Source organism: Pseudozyma flocculosa (assembly GCF_000417875.1).
Source record: "Pseudozyma flocculosa PF-1 unplaced genomic scaffold scaffold00022, whole genome shotgun sequence".
NCBI classification, from domain to species: domain Eukaryota; kingdom Fungi; phylum Basidiomycota; class Ustilaginomycetes; order Ustilaginales; family Ustilaginaceae; genus Pseudozyma; species Pseudozyma flocculosa.
The window spans coordinates 302,730-324,427 of NW_006920890.1; the positions used below are offsets into that span (position 1 = coordinate 302,730).

Here is a 21,698-nt window from a genome sequence, read left to right on the forward strand (position 1 = left end):
CGACACCTCTGTCTCGTTTGCTCGTATACCCATCATCTGTACCATTAGCCACTCTTCGGCCGACCGTGGCTCCTTGTTGTACTTCTATTCTCCCTTTTCGAGCCAGGCCAGGCCAGGCCAGGCCGGGCTTGGCTTTACGGCGAGCCGGCAGCCTCGATAGCAGCCGTGGCAAGTTTTTGGCTTGAACGGGTGGCCAAAGCTCCTCCACTTGACTAGGCCTGGCCGGGCGGGCGGGCAAGCAGCGGTGAGCTGGCCACGCCACGCTAGCACTTCACCCACTCCGACCACCATCACCACCCTCACCCTCACCCTCACCCTCACCCGATCGCTCGCCCGCCCGCCTCTCTGACCGTCGTCGACCGCACGGCACCCCATCCGACGCCATGGACACGGCACAGGCGCCCCTACGCATTTTCACAACGGCCCTCGCACAGGTCGACATACACCAACCAACTTCCGCCCACCAGGCCGCCGCTCATGCCGTCGGGCAGATAGCTGCCGCCCACATCGGCGACGCCTGCTCTTCGGAGCCCCTCCTCCTCACTCCCCTCCTCGAGCTGCTCGACACCTCCATCGACGACGATGCGGGGAATAGCGCCCGACTGCTCGCCGCCGCCATCGCCACCCACGTCCACACAGCAACAGATACCATCTCACCCCCGTCTGGCGACCAATTAAGCGCCCTCATCTTAGCCGTGCTCTACTCGCGCGGGCCAGCACTGACAGACAGAGTCGGCCTAGCCTCTTCTCCCTCCACCCTGCGCTTCCTCGCCGATGCTGCGCACACTCTCTCCCAAGGCCCTACTAGCAGCGCCTCGGGGGACCTCCATGGCCTCCGACAGGCGCTCTTGCGGGACAGAGACGTCCCCATCGGCGCTCGACAGATCTATTCGTTCACGCTCGCTGCACAGCATCCATCCGACTCCGCCACCGGTATCCCAGACCGCCACCTGGCATGGCTCGAGGAGCTGCAGCAGACCTTCTTGATCGGCTCGGCGTCGTCCTCGGCCCAGCAAGATCCACGGCTCAGTGCTTTGGACATGGACTGGCTCCTCTGCTCTGCCGGTCCAGACGGCTGCAGAGCGGCACAGCGCTCGATGCTCGACCATCTGATCGCATCATTTGCCCTCTCGGTGGCCTCGGCGGCTTCAGGGCGCGGAGGTCGCCGCGACGTGGCAGAGATGCGCACGCGTGCCAAATGGAGCGAGCTCGCACACAAGGTACCGGCCTTGGTCGCTGCCAAAGGTCCCTTTGCGGCATTGCCCATCGAAGAGGCCGTCGAAGTCGTGCTGGCCGGCTCCATCAAGGTCGAAGGTGAGTGCTCGGTACCCTAGACGGTCAACCTCTTCCAGCTACCAGGTCCTCACCTGCTGCCTTTGTGTCGCTGTCGCTCTCGCGTCTCCCCGAGCAGACCTCGATCTCTTTCGATCTCTGCTGATGGACTCGACGGCGACACAGGGCCTCTCGGACGCGAGGATCGAGCACCTTGTCCTCTCAATATCCACCTCGCTCTTCGACCGGGCCACGGTCGCCTCGACACGAACCGGCGACATGAAGCTGGCCAACGAGGTGCTCGACACGGTGCCGGCCTCGACGAGCGTCAAGCTGCAGCGCAACTTTATCGAGGCGAGCTGCCGCCTCTGCTCGTTCCGCATCCGCTCCAAGGACGACCCGAGCCAGACGATGGGCGCAAACGAGGTGCGGGCGGAAGAGGACCGGATGACGCTCATCTCGCGCCTCTTGGCGCACAAGGAGGATGCGTATAAGTCGCCCGAGCTGGTCCTCGAGCTGGCGTCAAAGCTCTGCGCCATCGGACCCGACTTTCTCGCAAGGCTCTCGATCGAGGCGAAGGGACCGGACCACAACGACGACGACACGGACGCCGCCGCCGCCGCCGCCGCTGCTGCTGCTGCTACTCAGCCGGGTCTTACTGCCTCGCAGAAGACCATGGTCGAGATCCGCACTCTGGCGATGCTGGCGGACGCCGCCACCTCGGCGAGCGACTTTGAGGAAGCGGCGGCTTTCTGCGTCCGCTTGGTCGAGAAGATTGGCGTCCTGCGCAAGCGGGCGCAGGCGCAAGAGCGCAACGTCGACGCCTCGGCGGGCGCTCACGGTACAGTCGGCTCGACGGCAAGGAGCGGCACGGCGGCCTCGATCCTCCCGGAGGCCCTCGACCTGGGCTGGAAGACGTGCTACCAGCTGAGCAAGCATCCCGGCTGGGACGACACGCCGCAGCGGCTCACGCTCGTCTCGCACGTCCTCACGCTCTGCCCGTCGTCGCAGCTCGCGCCCATGCTCAAGGCGTGGAAGCGCGTCGACGACCAACTCTCTCGCGAACTCGAGCAGGGCAAGACGTTTGCCTCGACCAAAAAGGCCGGGTGGCTCAGCGGCGCCGGCCTGCCAGTCGGGGCGGGCGCAAACATGACGATGGACGCGTCCAACGCCGCGGCGGCCGCGGCCTCTGTCGGCGCCGGGTTGGTCGGGATGGGCGCCAACGCCGCGGCCAACCTGCTACCTCTGAGCTTTTCACCGCTCAGCTACTTTGGTGCCGGCAGTGCAGGCGGCAGCGCACCACCCGCCTCGACCGCTACCGCTACCGCTACCACCGGCGCCCTGCCGGCGGGGAGAAAAGACGAAGCTGGCATCGGAAGTCGAGCTGCACAGCTCTTCGACTTCGACTCCGCCGCTGCCCCTACAGCAGCAGGAGCGGGGGGAGGGGCAGGGGGAGGTGGGGGATACCTCTCGCTCGGGAGCGGAGGCGGACACGAAGCGGCCGAACGAGCCGCCCGGGCCGCGCGGGCGGCGGCACGCAACTTCCTCGGCGGCTGGTCCATCTCCTCGTCTCCCCGCCTCGGTGGCAGCGGCTCTTCGACGCCGTTGCCCGCCACCAGCGCAGCAGAGACTCAGGAACAGGCACAGGGCACAGCTCAGCAAAGCCAGGGGCACGGTGCTCGGACATCGGCGAGCGGCGGCGGCGGCGGCGGCGGCGGCGGCGGGTTCTCGCTGACCCGCGGTGTCGGGTGGTTGATTGGCGAAGACGGCAACACGAGGTGACGAGCTGGCCCAGCCCAGTCCAGCCCAGCCCAGCCCAACCCGAGCGCGCGGTCTGGCTGCCAGGCGGGCGAGCTGGCTGGCTGGCGCCTGCTTGGAAAGGCGAAGGTAGAAATACAACAGGGCAGGGACCTCTCCTGCTCCGCGCGCGCCGGCAATACGCGCGGTGGGGCAGGAGAGGCGGTATCAGAAGGGGAAACGAAAGGGGGAGCCAGGAAAAAAGAGAGGGGACCAAGAGGTGTCGACGCGCCAAGGGCAGCACGGCACGCGCTCGACCTCAGAGCGACGTCGACGAGATGCTCTGGAGGAACGTGATGATCGAGTTGTCGTCGTCGGCCACCCACTGGGTCGGGTACGACGGCGGATTGAGGGAATCCGAGACAAAGTTGATGGCCGAGCCGTGCGTCATCCACGCCGCGCCCGCGCCGCCCACACCGTTGCCGGGCCCCGACGACGCGGCGGCGGCGGCGGCGTCGTTGAAGAGGCTGAACGAGTCGGAGCCGGGACCGCCGCCGTTGCCGTTGCCATTGCCGTTGAAGCTGTGGCCGTGCTGCGGCGCAAAGTGATGCTCTCCCGGGTAGCCATTGCTGCTGCCCGGCGGGCGGAACGAGGCCGAGGGCGAGGGCGCCAAGCCGTGCCCGTGCCCATGCCCGTGCCCGTTGCCATTGCCATTGTGCAGCGGGTAGGCGTGCTGGTGGTGGTGATGAGGGTAGTGCGTGGTCCCGTCGAGGCTGTGCTGGTAGGGACTGGCGGAAGCGCCTCCGCCGGTACCGTCCGAGCCTGCATGTTGCGAGCCGAAGTGGTGGTTGCTGTCCATCCTGCGTCGCTTGGTGCTGCCGTGCTGCAACGGGCTGCCGGCGTCGCCGTTGCCGCCGTAGTACACCGCATCGCCGCCGCCGCCGCCGCCGTTGCCCATGTTGTGGTACGGCGTCGAGTGCGGTCGCTTGCTGCTGCGGCCCGGTGGCCCGCCATAGAGGCAGCCGGGTGGCAGGCCGGCCGAGAGGCCCATGGCCCACCGCGCATCCTCGGACATGATGAGCTCGTCCATGCCGACGGGCGAGTTTTCGTGGATGGAGAGGGTGCTCGGCAGCTTGGTGCAGCAGAAGCGCAGGAAGCGGGCGAGGTAGGAGCCCTGCTCGAGGTGGAAGTCGAGGGCGGGCGCCGTCGCGTCGGCGGCCATGCGGATCGCCGTGGCTGCCTGCACCGCGAGCGCATTGGGCATGGCGCGCCAGTTGTCGCAGATCCAGACGGCCGCCACGGCCAGGTTGAGGATGACGATGTCGTGCACGAAGCGGTAGTAGCTCTCCTGGCCATAGGGGCCCTTGAACAGCTCAAACAGCTCGACGCTGAGCTCAGAGCACCGCTGGAAGGCCGCCTGCCGGTCCTTGGAGAAGCTGGGCCCGGAGAGGAAGGGCGACGAGTAGATCGAGTACAGCGCGCGATGGTAGTTGAAGAGCGTGTTGGTCGTATGGAACAGGAGGCAGGGCCGCCCCGAGTGCTGACAGTGGATCTCGCTGTCCGGCGGGTTCATCCAGATCTGCGACGCGGACGTCTCGGCCGTGATGGTCATCTTGATCAGCCGGGCATTGCGGAGGCAGGTGGCTCGCGAAGGCTGCGACGGATTGCTGCTCTTGGCGTTGGACGACTTGAGCGCGCTGATCAGGTCGCGCTTGATCTGCGCATTCTCCCGCGACGCCGCCAGCCGCACGTCGATGTCCTGCACCATGTCGCCCAGCGAGTCGATCCATTCCCGTGGGTCAGGCAGAAGCGAAGGGTCGATGGCCGGCGGGAGATGCCTCTGATCGCGGTATCCGTCCTCGAAGCAGGCGAGCTGCAGAAAGGTCCGCTGCGACTGGATGAATGCGCGCGACGGCGGATGCTTGGATCGCGTCTGTGGGCTAAAGAGCTCGTGCAGGCCCAGCTCAAACGACTGCGTGATGGCGTAGCGCACCTTGCGCCAGCTGCTGCCGTCCTTTGGATGCTTCCACATGGCCAGGATCGAGAGCGTCTGGATGGTCTCGAGCTGAGGCGGCACATCCTCGGCCGCGATGCGCGCCAGGGCCGGCTTGAGAAAGTCGAGGCACTCGACATACCGGTCGGCCTTGACGAACTTGGCGGCGACGGTGCAGATGCCGGCAAGCAGCAGCCGGTAGTCTGGGTTGCTCTTGAGCGCTTTCAGCGTGTAGATGTGGGTATCGAGCAGCGCAATGATGGGGTTGAGCTTCTCGTAGTAGAACTCGACGAGCTCCTTGACCTCTGCTTCGTCAAAGAGGCCCACGGCCATGACGCTCTCGATCAGGGGTCGACTGGCGGCGTGCGCCGACACCTTGACGCTGGGCATCTGCTGGAGATGCGAATGCACGGTCGACGAGAGGAGCGCCTTGGACGCTGTCGTCTCGGATGACGTCGTGTCGAGGAGCGACTGGACGGAGAAGGGGTTATTGCTGTTGCTCGGTGGCGACTCTGTCCGCGGCGGCGTCGGCTCCCGCGTGGGCTCAACATGGTAGACGGGGCTCTTGCTGCTCGTGTTGCTGGCGCCGCTTGTGGGTTGTTGGGAGGCCGACGAAGCAGACTGCTGCAGACCTTCGATCTTGACGCCGCGGTGGTGGGTCGGAATCGTGCATTCGAGATTCAGCCGCGCACAGCGAGTGCAGATGGAGGCTTCCGGAGGGATGATGCACCTCGACTGTGTCGGTGGTGGAAGAGCGAGCGGCAGCAAGCGGCGAGGACGAGGATCGGACGGGCGAGATCCATTCAGCATCGAGGTCTTCGCTGCCGTGTCCTCACGCGGCGTTCTTGCTCGGCGGCAGCGGACTCACCTTGATCTTGCGGCAGCCTGTGCATGCCCTCTTTTCGGCAAAGGGGGTGTTGGGCTCCTTTGAGATGACATCGCATTTAGCTGGAGGCATGCTTGGAGGCGCGTGCGGTGCACCGAGGGATGGACGAAGCTCGTTCGTCCTCTGGCAGACGACGTGTCAGACGACGAGGCTATGAGGTGGCAGGGTGGCGGCGCGAGCGAGGCGAGTGCTTGACTCTCTAGTCTGCGGACGTTAATGGAGACGAGGAGAGCCGTCGCTCCCATGCGCTCGTCTTCGGCGCCTTTTGCAGAGTGCCGAGTGGCGTGGGCGGTGGTATCGATCGGCCGATCGGTGACGAATGATGGAAGGGCGAGGAGGGGTTGAGCCGACAAGGATGGGCGAGATGAAACGAGACGGGGCGGGAAGAGGTAGAGCCAGGGGGTGTCGGCGACGGTGCCAAGATCGTCGAGGCCTGCGTGGATGGTGCGGGTAAAAAGGCGGCAAGTGGATGTGTATGTAGACGGGGCGGCGATCAGGGAGAGAGTGGGGTGGCGTGGCGGGTGCGGGGAGCGTTGGAGGTCGGGTGGCGCCAGACGAGCGAGCGAGCCACTTGACCGACCGGCAAAAAGGGTCGAGGAGCGGAGGCCAAGCCGGTGGAGCACCAGCTCAGACGCTGCGCCGCTGCCGTTGCCGCCGCTGCTGTGCTCTCAGCCACTGCCGCCCTTCGCCCTTGACCCCACCCACTCACCGCGACCCCGGCCACCTCTCGAGCGGTTCTGTTTCGAGCGACCGACCTGCTTTTTGGTCCGAAGAGACGAAGAGGCCTCGCTTCGGGCCGCCTGCCATATGCATGTTGGCAGCCAGGCCAGGCCAGGCCGCAAAGCGCTACGCACGGCAGGTTGCCCAGGCCGGCCTGGCCTCTCTCTGGTCTCGCTTGCGCCGAAAAGGCTCTTCTGACACTCTCGGGGCGGCGCCCAGCCTAACCAGGCTAGGCCAAGCCTGCCTAACCTCGCCCTGGGCTCGGTGGTCTACCTGTCTGCTGCTGGCTGCTCGCAGACAGACCTGTGGCGAGCCCCGCCCCGCCCCGCCAGGCGCTGGTCGCGCATGACGGCAGTAGGTCTGACATCCGAACCCGCCTGATCCAGGCCTTCATGCTGCCACCTACGACAGGCTGGCTGCCGATTCGGGTGGTTTCCCGTTCTCGGCTGCTTGTTGCGCACGACAGGATGAGCCTCTTTCCTTCATTCCCGGACGGACTGCTCCGGTCTGCCTCCCCTCTGTTGGCTTCTTCTCGACCGCGACGGCCCTCGGGAGCGATCTGCAGGTGCGAGGCGTAGAGCACCGAGAGCGGGCCGACATCCGTTCCTCTCTGGTGCCGTCCAGGCGGGATGCTTGATCGCCGCTCGCCCCCGGAGCTGTATACGGCAGGCGGGCAGGACAGGAAGGGCTTCCGAAGCAGCCGGCCTGCCGCGTCCCTGCGTCGTCGGGAGCATCCGAAAGGCTCGACCGACTCCCAGCCTCGGCGATCCCGATACTCGTGCCTCCCCTTGCTTGCTTAGCTTGCATGCTTGCGCTCTCATGCGTCATCCGCGACGAGGCTCCAAACCCCGGGGCTGAATATGCCAGCAGAGCTTGTTTTCGCCGAGCCTCCGCGTCACTTCATCGTCCAGCAGAGAGATCAACCTCGGTCATGTCCGGCAAGATGGCGGCAGCACCTTCCGAGCCCCCTGTCGAGCAGCGGAGCACTTGAGTAGGAGCAACGATGATGACGGTTCGTGTGCAAGGCAAAGCGAGTGGACATCTATCAGCGAGGCATGCACTAGTCTGTCTATCGACGGTCAGGATCGCTGGCGAGGGCCGCGGACGGTGCCATAGGGCGTTGGGTCGGCCGATTCGGGGCTGGTCTGGAAGTGTCGTTCAAAGTTGGCCGTCGAGCCTCCCCACACGCCAAAGTTATGCTGCGTCAGGCGGCCCAGCTCCTCGAGCTGCTCGATAACGTCCTGCAGGTCAGTGGCAAGGGGGCGCGGTGGCGGCGGCGTGGAGCGAGCAGAGTTGGCCGCAGTTCGGGGCGTCAGCATGCACGGGTCGCCGAAATAGCCAAAGACCGACGAGCCCAGCGGCGACGACGTGTGACTCACCCCCATGGCGAGCGCATACGAGTAGAAGAGGAGGTAGGCGCTCGATCCTCGCACCGCGCGCCGCTTGACGACCGGCAACTCCCGGATCTTTTCCAGCAACCGCAGCCGGCACCCCGAGGCGGGCGGAAAGTAGGGAGGCACGGGGATCTTGAGGTGGAAGGCCGAGCCCAACGTGTAGAAGAAGAGGAGCACATTGCCTACCATCTCGCGCCGCTCCGGGTTGACGGGTATCACAAAGTCGCGGCGCACCTGCTGGTACCAGTCGTCGCGCGATGTCACGCACCGCATGCTGTGCAGCTTGTCCAGGATGTTCTGGCAGCAGCCCAGCATCGCCTTGTACGTCGCCACGGGGAACGGGCCCTTGAGGCGAGGCTCGTGCTTGGTCTGCGCCAGGAGGCCCTCGAGCTTGATGATGGTGACTTGTAGATGCAGCTCAATCGTCTGGAACTCGTCGATGATGGGCGTCTGCCGCGATCGCAGCAGGGGCTGCCTCTCGACGTCGTCGGCGTACGCGCTGTTCTCGTCCTCGTCGTCATGAGCCTCGTCCACGCTGACGACGTTGGCCGCCTTGTACTGGTCCTCCGAGTACGTGACAACGAGGCGCTGGTAGAGCCAGGCCAGCTTGAAGATGAGGTCCGATACGCCGCGGGCCAGCTCCCGTCGGGCCTCGAACGGCCACACCAGCTGGTTGAGCACCGTGGCCCACAGCACCCCGACCAGCACCGATACGGTCCGCTGGAAGGCGATCTGCTCGACCTCGATGCCCACCTTGCGCAGGTTGTAGCTGTACAGCGCCGTCAGGTTGTACGTCAGCAGCACGAAGCGGCCGCTCGACGCCAGCTGCGGCCGGCCGACAATGTAGTTGAAGCATGGCAGCGAGAAGAAGAGGCCGAAGATGGGCAGAGCCACGTTGTCGTCCGGGAAGAGGCTGTAGATGCCGACGGCGGCAGCGGCGCCAAGAATGGTGCCAAGGAAGCGATGCAAGCTCATCTGATTCGACTGGCCCAGCGTCGGGCTCAGCACCACCATGAAGCTGACCAGCGCCCACTGCATCTGGAACTTTTTGAACGTTGGCCGCGTCGACTCGAAGAACGCCGGGCTCGCCAGGATCGCGCTGCCGGCGCCCGCCTTGATGGCAAACTTGGTGTCTGCCTCGCGGAGAAATTCGCCAATCGACCACACGAGGCGCTGGAAGCGCTGCTTGAAGGTCAATGCTACGGGCGTCTGAGCCGTATTGACAGTGTTGCGACGGTTCGAGGGGAAATCGAGCACATCCTCGGTTTTGCGGCGTACAGGACCGCGCCTCGCTGCGGCTGCCGACAGGCCGCGAGTCTTCTTCCGTCCCAGCAGGCTCCTCCAGCACGGGAGCATGGTGGCGAGGTAGAGCTTAATGGGCGACCAGATCGACGTGGCCCGCGCAGTGGCCAGCCGCTCCTCGCCCTGCCGTAGCATCTCGAGCGCCTCGACCAGCACCTCGAGCTCCTTGGCAAACTCTTCCAGATTGAAGACGAAGAAAAAGATCAGGAAGATCTCCTCGTCCGGATGCGCTCTCGAGAGCAGGCTGGCGGGTAACCGGTCGCCCGCGCCGTGCGGCGAGGTTTGCTTCGATGCGTGCTCGGCGGCCTCGCGCTCCGCCTCGGCCTTTTTGGGCTCCATCGTGTAGATGCGCTTGATGGCCACCGTCTGCTCGTGCTGGAACCTCTTCAACGCCGATGAGACGTCGCGCGCCAGGATGTCGAAGGAATCACCCGTCCTGAAGCGCGAGCCCAGGAGGGGCTCGGTGTCGCGGCCATCCTGCATCGACGCAGCTGCGGCAGCCTCGGGCTTCGCCATGTCGCCAAGAGACCGGCCGCGCTGAGCAACAAACGTGGTGCGCAGGTTCCTGAGCGTCCTGCTGCACGTGAAGACGAGGCTGCGCATGTGCGGGCCGACGCTGTCGATGAAGTCCTCAAAGGCCCGAGCGCGCTGTCCGGCATCGGCGCTCTGCTCGGCATCTCGAGAGCTGGCGCCAGCGCCGCGCTCGCCCTCCTTGAGGTTCGCGAGGGCCTCGGCGACGTCGGCCGACTGACCACGGGTGGCTGTGCCGGAGAAGGAAGCCGCGGCCTCGGCTTCCGGGTGCTCCTGCGCCTCCCTGGCCTTGCGCGCCTGGACCCGCGCCATCATGATCTGGTGCTGCAGGCCGCACGAGCTCCTGAGGCCGGCGAGATGCTGAGCCAGGCGGTTCATCGAGCTGGTGGCGTCCTTGTAGTACGAAGTCTTGCCGCGCAGGCGGAGGTCGAAGAAGCGCTCGAGCATCGCCTCGCCGAGGTCCTTTTTGAGCGAGGTGAAGCTCTCGTGGTGATCGTCGATGGCCTTTTTGATCTTGTCGCTCTTGAAGTGGAAGTTCGAGGGATCGTCTAGCAGGAACGTCTTTGTCAGGACACGGAGCAGCGTCGCGAAGCCCTGGAGGTTCTTGTCGATGTCGTTCTGCAAGTTGGTAGTGGCGCTCTGGGGCCAGAAGAGGAAGCAGACCAGGTTGCTGACGAGCGAACCGGCGATGACGACGAGCGTGACTTGGATCGTCTTGTCAAAGGAAAAGTGGCCGAGGTGCTTTGAGCCCTCCTTGACCACGACGGTAAAGACGATGATGCTGACCAGCGAGCAGGCCGTATTGAACTGGGGCTTGGCCACCTTGACCTTGGCGTAGCCGACCAGGGCCATGCCGATGCCGAGGAAGACGAGGACGCTAAGGATGTCGGAGACGAAGAGCATGTCGGCGTCGTGGAGGAAGACGGCGACGGCCATCGAAGAGAAACCTAGCGCGACGGAAAAGACAAAGGCGATGAGCGCGAAAAAGTCGGCCTCGACCATGGCGCCGAGCGTCTTGGCCGGGTGGAAGTAGACGGCGACCGTGGCGATCATGTGCAGGTTGGAGAACGGGACGCGCGCATCGGGGTCGTGGTTGGGCAGCAGCTTGGCCATGTTGGACGACAGCAAGGGCGAGAAGGTGAAGAGGGAGGCGATGAGGTAGGCGATGCCGCACTTGGCGATGCCCCTCTGCAGCGGGGAGAGCTGCATCCTGCGCCTCAGGCCGGCCGAGTAGCGTCCCAGGCGGCCGCGAAGCGTGTGCGCGCGGTCGACCGTGTCTCCCGCAGCAGGACCGCCGTGCTCGGCGATAACTGCCAGAGAGCCGGAGCCGGGTCGGACGCCGATGTTCGCCTCGGACTCGGTGTCGCTGACGGTGCTCTCGGTGTCGCTGTCGAGCAGCGTTTCTTGCGTGGTATAGAGCAGCGGATCCTCGCCTTCTGGAGCGTCGTCAGGGTCGTTGTGGAGCCAGCTGTCAGGCTCCTCGCTGAGCGACGTCATATTTGACAGGCGGGAGCGGTCTTCGACGCCGCCGCCGTGCTGCCTCGACGGCGGCGGGGAGACCATACGATTCCAGGCCATGATCGTCTTGCGCCTCTCTGGGCCGGGCGATACGCCGGACGCGCCGCGCCCATCGTCCGAGGCCCTTGCGATGCTGTTGCGCCCACGCTGGGGCGAGATGGACGCCTGGCTCTGTGGGCGGTCGTCGGAGGTCATGGTACCGCCCTGATTCCGCCGTGAGGGCGTCGGTGTGTGCTGGCTGGTCCGGCGCGCTTCCGGCGAGTCCTGCCTGTTGGACGACGACGCCCTCTTGCGCCTACTCCGCGCCTCTCGGGCCACGGGTTCGGGGCCATCCTGATCGAATAGGTGGGCCAGCGACTGCCAGTGACCGGCATGCTGGCCAGGTCGGCTGGATCCCGAGTTGTGGCTGCCGATGGTGTCGGTCGAGAGCCCCTCTGCGTCGATCCTGACTTCGGAATGCATCCGGCTCGCCCGGCCGGTGCCGCTGGCTTGCCTCAGGGCGGCCGAGACCTGAACCCTATCCCGGACGGCTTGCCAGAGGCTGGGGCCCAGTGTACCGTCGACGGGCAGCGACTGCGTGCTGATGGGGTGGTCGGGTTCGAGCGCATCTTCAAACTGCCATCGTCTGGATACGGTGCCGTCGTTTCTCGTAGCATCTTGCCGCTGGTGAAAGGCCGACATTGGGGGCCGAAGGAGCGAGGTCCGAGTCTGAAACGCGTGTCTTGGTCTGGAATCGGCGATATGTGGGTCGTGATTCTATCCTAAGTGGAACGTGCCGGCATCACGATGGGCCGGCAAGCTTTGGGCGGCGGGACAACGGCCTGGGGTGTCGTCGGGGAGCACAGTAGTAGTGGTGGTGCGCCTAGGCCAGAGGAAAAGCGGTGGCAAGGTTGGTGGGAAGATGGAAGAGGGCAGCAAGGTGATGGAGGTGAGCAATGAAGTGGGGCGGCAGAGGCCCGTTGATGGCCGCCCAGCTCTAGCCTCGTGTGTATGGAAGCTAGTTGGGGTGGGGTGGGTGAGGGCGAGGTGGACAGGGGGGATGCCGTCAACCAACACCGCCGTACTCGGAGATCCAAAAAGGGGTCCAAGCTGCCTCTGCGTTGGCCAAGGCAGGCAGGTGAGCGAACGAGCCAAACGGCCTCAGCCTCGGCGTCAGAAGCGAAGAGAGAGAGGCGGTCGCCTGCAGGAAATCCTCCGAAAAGTCGAGCGGGCCAGCCAAGCCAGCGGGTGGAGGGAAGGCGTCTGCTGGCGCTGCGCTTTACTTCGCCGCCATCTGGGCCCATGCGAGCACCCTCGCATCCTCGCTCACTCCGTCAACGACGCAACGCTCCTCAACCCCCGAGGCCCTCGATCGACCTCGCCCCTCCGCCAAAGTTGCACCGCTGCGATAGCAAGCAAACGTGGGCACCTCTACGACATGGCAACCGACTAACGATGGGCCTCTTCACTGGCTCTCCGTCGCGTCCGGCGGCTGCCCGCGCGCCAAAGAAGTCGGGAGCATCGCGCAGAAGCTCGCTCGCCAAGGCCAGCTTCGTCGCATCGCCCTCGTCAATCGAGCGACTGGCAAAGGCTCGTATCGGCACCAAGAAGGCGGCGCCGAAGCCGCAGGCCGAAGCGGCGGACTCTGAGGAAGAGGTCGACCGCCTACTCGTCCCGGCCGCTCCACTGGCGCCAGGGCCACCTCAAAGCCCTTCCTTTGCGAACCGTCTGCACGACGACGAAGGCGATGGATGGCCCGAGTACAGCCCCATCTTCTCTCCTTGCTTGTCGAAAGCGGCCGCCATCGGAATGCGTCCCGCTCACAAGTCGATGGGCGCCATCCTGCAGGCCTGCCTGAAGCGTCGCAGGGACAGCAAGTTGCCCTTGCCCGCTCCCTTTGGCGTCGTCCGCAGATGCGTGCTCGAACAGAGCTTCTCTTCGGCCTTTTCCATGCCCAAGCGGGCGGCGCGCTTTGTCTCGATCCATTCGATCCGGCGCAAGGAGCTCGAGCGAGACTATTGTCCGCCGCCGCAGCCGCACGAGACCTGCCCGAGGGGGCATCGCTGCCTCGGCCGCTGCGTCCTGGGATTCGCTTGTCCCAAGCTGGAGAGGCGAGCGTCATAAGCAGGCTCTCTCACGCCGCCACACCATTCCTTCACCTTCCCGATCCGATGTCGACGCCTTCACGCGTCGCGGAAAGCGCATCACCTCACCTCTAGCTTCCTTTCCCCGGCCAAGCGCATCTTGGCAGTCGATGACCAGAGAGAATGACAAGCTCAAAGCATGCCTTGGACCGTTCCCTAAGAAAATAGCCTCCGACCTCGTGTACAAAGGAGCACAGGGCGGCGGACCTTGTCAAACGCCACTGAATGCACCGCGGAAGCCTTCAGCGATTCGATCCCGCCGTCGGGAACAGGCAGATGTTGAGATGGAGGCCTTCAGAAGCCCAGCCGCAGCACCCGTCACCGGCTGGCTTCAAGAGGATGCGCCCTTGTCGTTCCAAGGCAGAGGCGGAGTGCCCACCTGGTGCTTCGGGAGCGGCCAGTACTTCTCCCCCTGCCCCGTAACTTTGCCTTTCAAGTCCTTGAAGATCACTGGAACTGGAGTAGTAGGAAGTGCATAGAGCCAAGGTTGCAGCCAGAACGAGGAGACGGAGAGAGCGTCAGAGTCAGAGGGAGAGGGAGACGGGGAGAGCGAGGATGGATACCATGTCGACGGCTTGACCTGGCTGCGCTTCCGTGCGGCGCGACCTGGAGCAGCGCTAGCCGTATGCCACACCCCGAGCGGCGCACTCACTCATAAGGCCAGCGCTGCCGTCTCCGCTGGCGTCCGTGGCGGTCAACGAGGCAATCAGGCTCTGCGGGATCTGGTTGTAGTCGAACGACGAGATCTTCGCAAAGCGACACATCATCCAGCGCCAGTGCCTGACGACATGGTAGACCTGGGCGCTCAAGACGCATGTATCCTTCCACATGCCCGTGTTGCAGAGGTCGGAAGGCACCACGTAGCAATCAATCCCGGGCCTGCAGGAAATGTTGAGAGGTCTCTGCCCCTGGCTACTGAGAGTGGAAGGTCGGGTGCTGCAGAGCTCCGCCTGGCTGGTGGTATGGTTGTACTGAACGAAGAACCACTCGTGCTTGTAAGGCACCTCCCAGGAAACGGCGTCCAGCGGGGCCTGCTGTGCGCGGGCCAGCAAGGCGACTTGCAGGACGGCAAGGATGAGCAGCAAGTACTTCATGGTCGTGATGGCGGCGGTGGTGCTAATAATGGGGGCGATAGCGGGCGCCATGGACCGAGGAGGGTGAGCATTTATACGAGAAGGGGTCGGACCGCGAAGTGGTAACGGCGCCGTGCAATGTTCCAGGAGGGCCGGTCGAGCGTCCGGACCCCACTCCTCGGCATGTGGGTCGCGCCAACAAGGGGTAGAGCTTGGCCCTCCTCGTCGTTGTCGAGAGCCCCCACAAGATATCGGCCAGCTCGACGCGGCTGTTGCTACGCCCGGCTGTATGTGGGTGTGTCTTTATCATCTCTTTCTCGACTGCCCACAGTCGGCGAACGCGCATGCGCCAAACGGCGGTCTGCGTGGTCGCAACACGCATAACGACGGCCCGCCCGGTCATGTTGGCTCCTCTGATGCGGGCCTGCTCGTCATGGTGGGTTACCCGCGATGATCATCACATGGCGTCTGTCGTTGCGCGGGCAAGTGCACGGCGTCGGGAGTTGGGGCCGAGACCGGGGCCGATGTGGGTCGGCCAAGAGACAAGTTAAGCTAAGGCCCGCCCAGTCGCCTCGACAAGGATTCCCAAGTCGAGGGAAACGACTGCCGTCCACGCAGATGTGTATTGAGGCGATTGATGTCATCACGGTTCTTCGTTGTGGTGCGGCAGACGGTCAAGGCCTCGAGGTATACTACTGTATACATACGATAACGTAATGTACGCTTGCAGAGTGAAGTTACAAGAGCGCTACCGGGGCGCCAAAGATGACGATGTAAATGAAGGCAACCGGGAGAAGCATTCTTGATAAAGCCGAGTGGGGCGAGGCAGGTGACGCTGCGTTATTGGTGTCACCGCTGCTGCTGCCGCTCGGGGCTGGTCCAGATGCGGATCTGCTTGTGGCGCCGGCGCCGCCGCTACTGCTTGCGCTGCCGCCCGTGCTGGACGCTTCTGCCGAGGCCCCACCCCCTCCGCTCGACGATGGACCCGGCTGCCCCACAAGGGCGGTGGCGTTGTTCGACTTGACCGTCGACGACTGCAGCACCCAGCCTACGCCGCCGGCGATGTGGCCGCGGAAGAAGTCCTGCTGCCAGGTCGCGCGGTCATGGCCGAGCGACGTGTACCACGACCTCCCCGGCCCACCAGAGGGATCGACGTTGGCGCCGCCTCCGCCGCGCACGCTCGCGTCGGTGCTCCCATCGGTGTCGAGCAGCCTTCCCTCGCGGTACCACGCCAGCGGATGGGGCGCCGGTCCGTTGGTGCCGTTGCGGAAGCCCTGCGGATTGACGCCTGGGTCCTGGTAGTTTGACGCGTTGGTGATCAGCACGTTGGCTGGCGAGGGTAGCTTTCTAGGGTCTGAGCGGAAATTGTACACCTCCTCCTGGATATCAAAGTTTCCGGGCAGCTTGGACGTCGAGGGATGGTCGGTGGCGACTGGCTTGAGTGACACGCTCTGGATCTGCGGGTGATAGTCGAAGTAGGCGCCGACGAGCCGGCCGTAGAAGGGAGCGCCGAACAGGGTGGCCGACGCCGAGTGGATGCCGACGTAGCCGCCGCCGTTCTGGATGTACGTGGCAAAGTTGCGGATGCCCTCGTCGTCGAGCACAGTGCCAGCGCCCGGCGGATCGATGTCGGTCGTCATGATGAAGGCGATGGCGTCAAACTGGGCCAGGTAGGTGGCGTTCCGGAAGGCGGCCTGGTCGCTGGTGGCGGTGGCCTGCCATCGAAGGTCGGCGATTGAAGCATCGAGGCTGCCGGACGGCACACGCAAGGTGCCATTGCCGATGCCGGTGATGGTGTCGACGGCCGTGGGGATCGACTCGTGGCGGTAGCCGGCCGTCCTGGTGTACAGCAGGATGTGGGGAACGGCGTGGGCCTGCTGGGCCAGGAGCGCGCTCCCGATGGCTGCGAGAGCGGACCAGCGCATGGTTCTCCGAGGTCGAAGGCAGAGGTAGAGGGGGACAGAAGGCAGCTTAGACGGCAGCAGCACAAGGAGCAGCTTGAATGTGTTCTATAGGGTTATGGAAGCCGGCCCTCGAAGCGCGCGGATGTGGTTGTTGTTGGCTGGGCTCCGAGTCGGGTCGGGCCGCACCGCTGCTCCTTGGCTGGCCCGGCCCTGGCTCCACACCCCGATGCTTGGCATCCGCTAGGCCGGCGGTCAAGAATATCATCGGGTCCGACAGCTGGCTACGCAGTCGCCCGACGTCGTGGGCTCGCCCCAGCAGATCGAGACCTTCGTCGTGTGCAACGCACGAGCTCGTTCGAGGCATCGCAGAGGGCAGAGGACCGAGACGAAAGAAGAAACGACCGGAGCCCGCATACCGCTACACGCGCACACAGCGACAAGCAACAGGCAGGCCAGGCAGGCACCACCAGAGACCCCGGCGGCAGAGAGGCGGCGAGGTGCAGCACCGCAATCCAGGCGGTTGAGCGGGAACAGGCCCGAGACCGGGTGAAGGGGGGGCGTGGCCGTGGCCGGCACTGCCGCCGACGGGCAGGCAGGCTCTGCTGCAAGCGGCTGCAGCTGCCCACCTCTGCTGGCCTGCAGCGAGCGCTGCGAAGTTATGCCGTGCGTGGACGCCCGTATGTACTCGACTACTGATGATCTGATTACTGCATTGCGGGCCAGGCCTCGAAAGTAGACCCGGGACCCAAATTTCCGACAGCCAGGCGGGCACGCCAGGCCAGGCCAGGCCAACTTGGCCGCCCGCGCGAGGGCGTGGAGTTTTTTTTTCTTTCTAGCCAGGACTTTTTTTTCCTTTGGCGGACGGGCAGCCGGCCAGCCCTCGACCCTGATTCTCAAGCTTGCTGCTTGCTGGTGGTCCAACACCGCCAACGACCATCACCTTCATCATCACCGTCACCGACATCGCCAACTGCCGCCATCGCCTGCTCCTTTCCACGTCTCACCACTGACCGCTGTAGAGACCGGAGAAGCCGCTGTTCGGTACGCTGCCACCACAGGCGACTTGGCTCTTCTCGCAAAATCTCGGCCCCTCCGACTCGGCATTCTCACCTCACACGCATCGGATCCAGGCCGACCAGGCGACACCGTCGCCCATTCCATCTGCGGCGCTGCCTGGCTCACCAGCCTGCGCTGTTGCGGCACACTGGCGTGACTCGCGCATCGCAGCGTAGTCCGCCGTTGCCGCCACTTCCATCAGCGCCATTGCCACCATGAGCCTGCGAGACACCTCCTACCCGGGCTCTTCCGGCCTGGGACTCGACGACCACCCGCAGCACCACAGCTATGCCTTCGGGGGCAGCCTGGCGGGTGGGGGTGCCTCTGCCTCGCCGGCCGCCGCCGGCGCGCTCAACCACGCTGCTGGACACTCGCAAGCCCACCCTTTCCCCCACCTCTACGATCACGCCTCCCACCACTCTGCCGCCTCGTCTTCCCACGGCTCCTCGCCCGCCGCCATGACGATTCCCTACGGCATTGCCCACGCCGGTACCGCGAGCCCGCAGCTCTCGACCTCGACCCACACCTCCAGCTTGCCGCTCGGCGCCTTCTACATCCAGCACTCCAGCGGCGCTCACCCCAATGCCGCCGCCACTCCACCATCGCACCATCCCTTCCACGCATCGCAGCAGCACCACAACCACCACCACCTCGACCCGTACAGCAGCGCCGGCAGTACTCCGCACCACCGCTTCTCGCCTGCGGCCGACCACCACTCGTCCTCGGGAGGCTCGGTGGCCCCTCTGTCGCAGGGCGGCAGGATCAGCTGGGCCAACTCGCCCGCCGACTCCTACCATGCCCTCGCCTCCAACGACGGGGGCCACAGCCAGAGTGCCGCAGGCCATCCTGACTACAGCGCCGTCGTCCCGAGCGCGCGGCTGCCCTGGGAAACGGCGCTGGCATCCACCAGCGGCACCCCGCACTCCGGCTATGGCCTGGTCGACTCGCCGTCCTCGGCCGCCGCATATGACAACGTCGCGTCGGCGCTCACCGGACCCAGGCTCGAAGACGACTCGGGTTCCGGTGGTAACGTCCGGCCACGGCAGAGGAAGAGAGCAAGAGCCTCGGCCGGCGAAGGCGGGTCGCACTCCCCTGCGTCGGGTGCAAGGGGACGGCCGAAGAGCAAGAAGACCAACCTTGCCCACGTCGAGAACAGCGACTCGCTGGCAGGGTTTGGCTCCGAGGCGGGCGCGTCGGTTGGCGGATACGATGAGCCTGACATCACTGCGTGGATCCATGCTGGCGACGGCGACGATCTGGTTTCGATGGGCTCGCACGCCGCCAACGGAGCGGTAGGCTCGGCTGCCAATGACCACCACCGGCTCTGGTCCAGCTTTTCACCGTCGCTTTCGACGACCGATACCCCGGGCAGCCATCACCACGCGCATCACGCAGCGGGATTCAGTGCTTCGATGCCTGGCTCGCGGCACCACTCGGCGTCGGCCTCGGCGTCGGCCGTCGCATCGCCAGAAGAGTTTGGCGGCTACCACGCCCACGCCAGCACCTCGGGCCACGGCGCAGCGCCGTCCAACCTCGGCCTCAGCGTGCAGTCAGGGCACGATGTCGATGCCGACGACGACGAGGCCTCTGCCCCCTCGGCCATCGATGCTGGTTCTGCCGTCGTGACCGAGGCCACCGGCGGCGCCGAAGCTGGCGCGGGCGGGGTCGAAGCGGAGGCGGGGCCGACCGAGGACGAGCCGCTCTACGTCAACGCCAAGCAGTACCAGCGCATCCTCAAGCGGCGGGCGGCGCGGGCGCGCATCGAAGAGGCGCGCAAGAAGGTATGGCTGGCGCAGCTGCAGAGCCGCGAGCGGCAGCCGTCGGGCAGCGTGGATGGTGAGGGCTTCCTCGACGAAGAGGGGCGCAAGCCCTACCTGCACGAGAGCCGACATCGCCATGCGGTACGCCGTCCTCGAGGTCCCGGCGGTCGCTTCTTGCAGCGCAGCCCGGCTGCTGCGAGCTAGTCGTGTGCGGACGGTCAGTGCCCGCCCCCATCTTCACCCTCGATCCTCCTCAACCATCCCGTCATCTCCTGGTCCCTCCTCCTTTCGACTTCATCCTCGTGTTGTATTCCTACCTCCTCGCCACTTCCCCAACCCCCCCACTGGATCGCCCGGGTATCACCTGCGATGCCTGCTCCGTCTCTGTACCACCTCCCCCGCCTTTCGCCCCATGGGCGCATGTAAGAGTACCGTCTCGTGGAAGAGCTCCTGCCCCCACTTGCCAATCCCACAGTGGCGACCGCAGCATCAAGCCAGGTGCCGTCGATATGCCACGTGATGCTGATGCAGGATCGATGCGATGGGAAGCCGAGACGGCGAGGGCGTAGGCCGTGATGCCGCCACCGCCGACGATGACGACGACGATGACAAGAAGGTGATGTGATGCTGCTGCTGCTGCTGATGGTGATGATGCCGATGTCGATGACGATGCCGAGATACAAGTACAGGGGGACAGCGAGATCCCGTCGAGAGTGCAGAGAAAGACAGACGAGAGAGAGGGAGTAGGGTGCAGGACCGGCGGGCGGCGGGCGCGAGCCTACTCCTTGACGTCGAGGACGGCCGCCTTTCTGGCCGCCTTTGGCTTCTTGTCGCCCATCTTGGAGTGGCCGCGGCGGTGCTCGTCCTTGACGCGTCGGGCGTCGAGCATGGTACGCTTGAGCTTCTGGGCGTGCTTGATGGCCTTGGGCGTGTGCCGCTGCCGCTCGATCTTGGCCACGTCTCCCACGCCCTTCCACTTCTGGCGCAGGCTCTCGGCGTACTCGCGGCTCGCCAGCTCGCGCGTGCTGAGGATGCCCAGCTTCTCGCTCGCCCGCGCCTTCCAGATCCTCACGTTGCCGTCGTCGGAGCCCGTCAGCACGAAGCGGGCGTCCATGCTGAACGACGTCGAAAAGATGCGCTGCATCCGCTTGGTGTGGTACACGTCGCGCGAGTGGTTGCCCCGCCCAACGTCCCAGATGCGCAGCGTGCGGTCGTAGGAGCCCGACACGAGCTCCTGGCCCGTCGGCGAAAAGTCGACCGACATGACGGCCGCCACGTGGTCCTTGTAGATCTGCGTCGCCTGGCGCAGGTTGCGCATGTCGAAGGTGTAGATGTTGTGGTCCTCGCTCGCCACGGCAAAGACGGTGGGCTCGATGGGCGACCAGGCGAGGTCGTTTGCGCGCATCCCCATCGTCATCCTGGTGAGCGGCTTACCGCTGCGCAGGTCGTAGAGGACCACGCTGCGGTCCGTGCCGGCGCTCGCCAGCACCTCCTTTTCGCTCTGGTTGAAGCGCACCACGTTGATGGCGTCGGGTCCCCACGTCATGGAGCGCAGCGGGTCCGACGAGCCACCGCGCTCGAGGTCCCACGTCTGGATTGACGACGAGGCCGAGGCAAAAATGGGCGACGTGGCGTGGTGCGAGAGCGAGTTGAACGCCGTCTGGCCGTGGTAGACGGTCAGTGGCTCGCTCGCCGGCACATCCTTGTCTCTCGTGCTGAGCAGACCGCCCCTGCGCGCGCTGCCGGACGCCGTCATGTCGAGGTCGTCGTCATTGTCGTCGTCGTCGTCGGCCCCGCCAAGCTCGCCGCTGAGCCCGATCCCGTCTGGCCGCGGGTCAGCATCCCACAGCTTCACGGTGCGGTCCGTCGAGCATGAGAGCATCCGCCGACCCAGCGCCGAGGCGTTTGTGGGCGAGGCGAACGTGAGGGGCGAGATGCAGAGCGACTGGATGATGCCAGAGTGCGCCTTTGGGTAGACGTAGATGGGCTTTTGCCGCGCCAGATCCCACAGTCGGATCTCTGCGGAGTGCGACAAGTCAGTCGCGGAAAATACGAGCAGCGGCAGTCAGCATAGAGCCCTTGCATGAGCGGCTTCGACATCCCGCCGGCTCCTCGCAGCACTCACCTCCATCGCCGCTCCCGCTCGCTAGCACGTTGAGCCTGTTGTAGTCCTTTGCCAGCGCATAGATCCCGTCGATATGGCCGTCGAGCGACGCGACAAACGGCTTGGCGAAGAGGCGGTCGAGCTTGGCAGCGTTGAGGGCGCGGGTGTACTCTCTTGGCTTGTCGAAGGGGTGGAGGGCCGGGTCGAGGTTCCTCGATGTGGGTGCCGGGTCTCCCTCCCTCGCCGGTGCGTGTGCGTCGAGCGACCTCGAGAGCGCCTTGATCTTCATCGTGTAGGGTGCGTTGACGGTGCCGTCCGGCGTATA

General features: G+C 65.3%; 8 protein-coding genes across 8 annotated transcripts; 3 read left to right on the forward strand and 5 right to left on the reverse strand.

Moving 5' to 3' along the window:
* Positions 1-383: 383 nt before the first annotated feature.
* Positions 384-3,054, forward strand: PFL1_05884 (uncharacterized protein; the record flags this gene model as incomplete). Its single annotated transcript, XM_007883420.1, has 2 exons — positions 384-1,314; positions 1,412-3,054. The coding sequence occupies 2 exons, from the start codon at positions 384-386 to the stop codon at positions 3,052-3,054; spliced, it is 2,574 nt and encodes an 857-aa protein (XP_007881611.1).
* Positions 3,055-3,328: 274 nt separating this feature from the next.
* On the reverse strand, positions 3,329-5,960 carry PFL1_05885 (uncharacterized protein; the record flags this gene model as incomplete). The annotated part of the gene is made up of 2 exons (XM_007883421.1): positions 3,329-5,737; positions 5,871-5,960. 2 exons carry the CDS (start codon positions 5,958-5,960, stop codon positions 3,329-3,331), a joined length of 2,499 nt encoding a protein of 832 aa, XP_007881612.1.
* A 1,727-nt stretch (positions 5,961-7,687) lies between these two features.
* On the reverse strand, positions 7,688-12,034 carry PFL1_05886 (uncharacterized protein; the record flags this gene model as incomplete). Its single annotated transcript, XM_007883422.1, has 2 exons — positions 7,688-7,849; positions 7,988-12,034. 2 exons carry the CDS (start codon positions 12,032-12,034, stop codon positions 7,688-7,690), a joined length of 4,209 nt encoding a protein of 1,402 aa, XP_007881613.1.
* Positions 12,035-12,787: 753 nt separating this feature from the next.
* On the forward strand, positions 12,788-13,456 carry PFL1_06909 (uncharacterized protein; the record flags this gene model as incomplete). The annotated part of the gene is made up of 1 exon (XM_007883510.1): positions 12,788-13,456. The coding sequence occupies one exon, from the start codon at positions 12,788-12,790 to the stop codon at positions 13,454-13,456; it is 669 nt and encodes a 222-aa protein (XP_007881701.1).
* A 351-nt stretch (positions 13,457-13,807) lies between these two features.
* PFL1_05887 (uncharacterized protein) lies at positions 13,808-14,570 on the reverse strand (the record flags this gene model as incomplete). The annotated part of the gene is made up of 2 exons (XM_007883423.1): positions 13,808-13,932; positions 14,129-14,570. The coding sequence occupies 2 exons, from the start codon at positions 14,568-14,570 to the stop codon at positions 13,808-13,810; spliced, it is 567 nt and encodes a 188-aa protein (XP_007881614.1).
* A 716-nt stretch (positions 14,571-15,286) lies between these two features.
* On the reverse strand, positions 15,287-16,474 carry PFL1_05888 (uncharacterized protein; the record flags this gene model as incomplete). Its single annotated transcript, XM_007883424.1, has 2 exons — positions 15,287-15,297; positions 15,403-16,474. 2 exons carry the CDS (start codon positions 16,472-16,474, stop codon positions 15,287-15,289), a joined length of 1,083 nt encoding a protein of 360 aa, XP_007881615.1.
* Positions 16,475-17,724: 1,250 nt separating this feature from the next.
* On the forward strand, positions 17,725-19,473 carry PFL1_05889 (uncharacterized protein; the record flags this gene model as incomplete). The annotated part of the gene is made up of 1 exon (XM_007883425.1): positions 17,725-19,473. One exon carries the CDS (start codon positions 17,725-17,727, stop codon positions 19,471-19,473), a length of 1,749 nt encoding a protein of 582 aa, XP_007881616.1.
* Positions 19,474-20,047: 574 nt separating this feature from the next.
* On the reverse strand, positions 20,048-21,662 carry PFL1_05890 (uncharacterized protein; the record flags this gene model as incomplete). Its single annotated transcript, XM_007883426.1, has 2 exons — positions 20,048-21,288; positions 21,395-21,662. 2 exons carry the CDS (start codon positions 21,660-21,662, stop codon positions 20,048-20,050), a joined length of 1,509 nt encoding a protein of 502 aa, XP_007881617.1.
* Between the last annotated feature and the right edge of the window lie 36 nt (positions 21,663-21,698).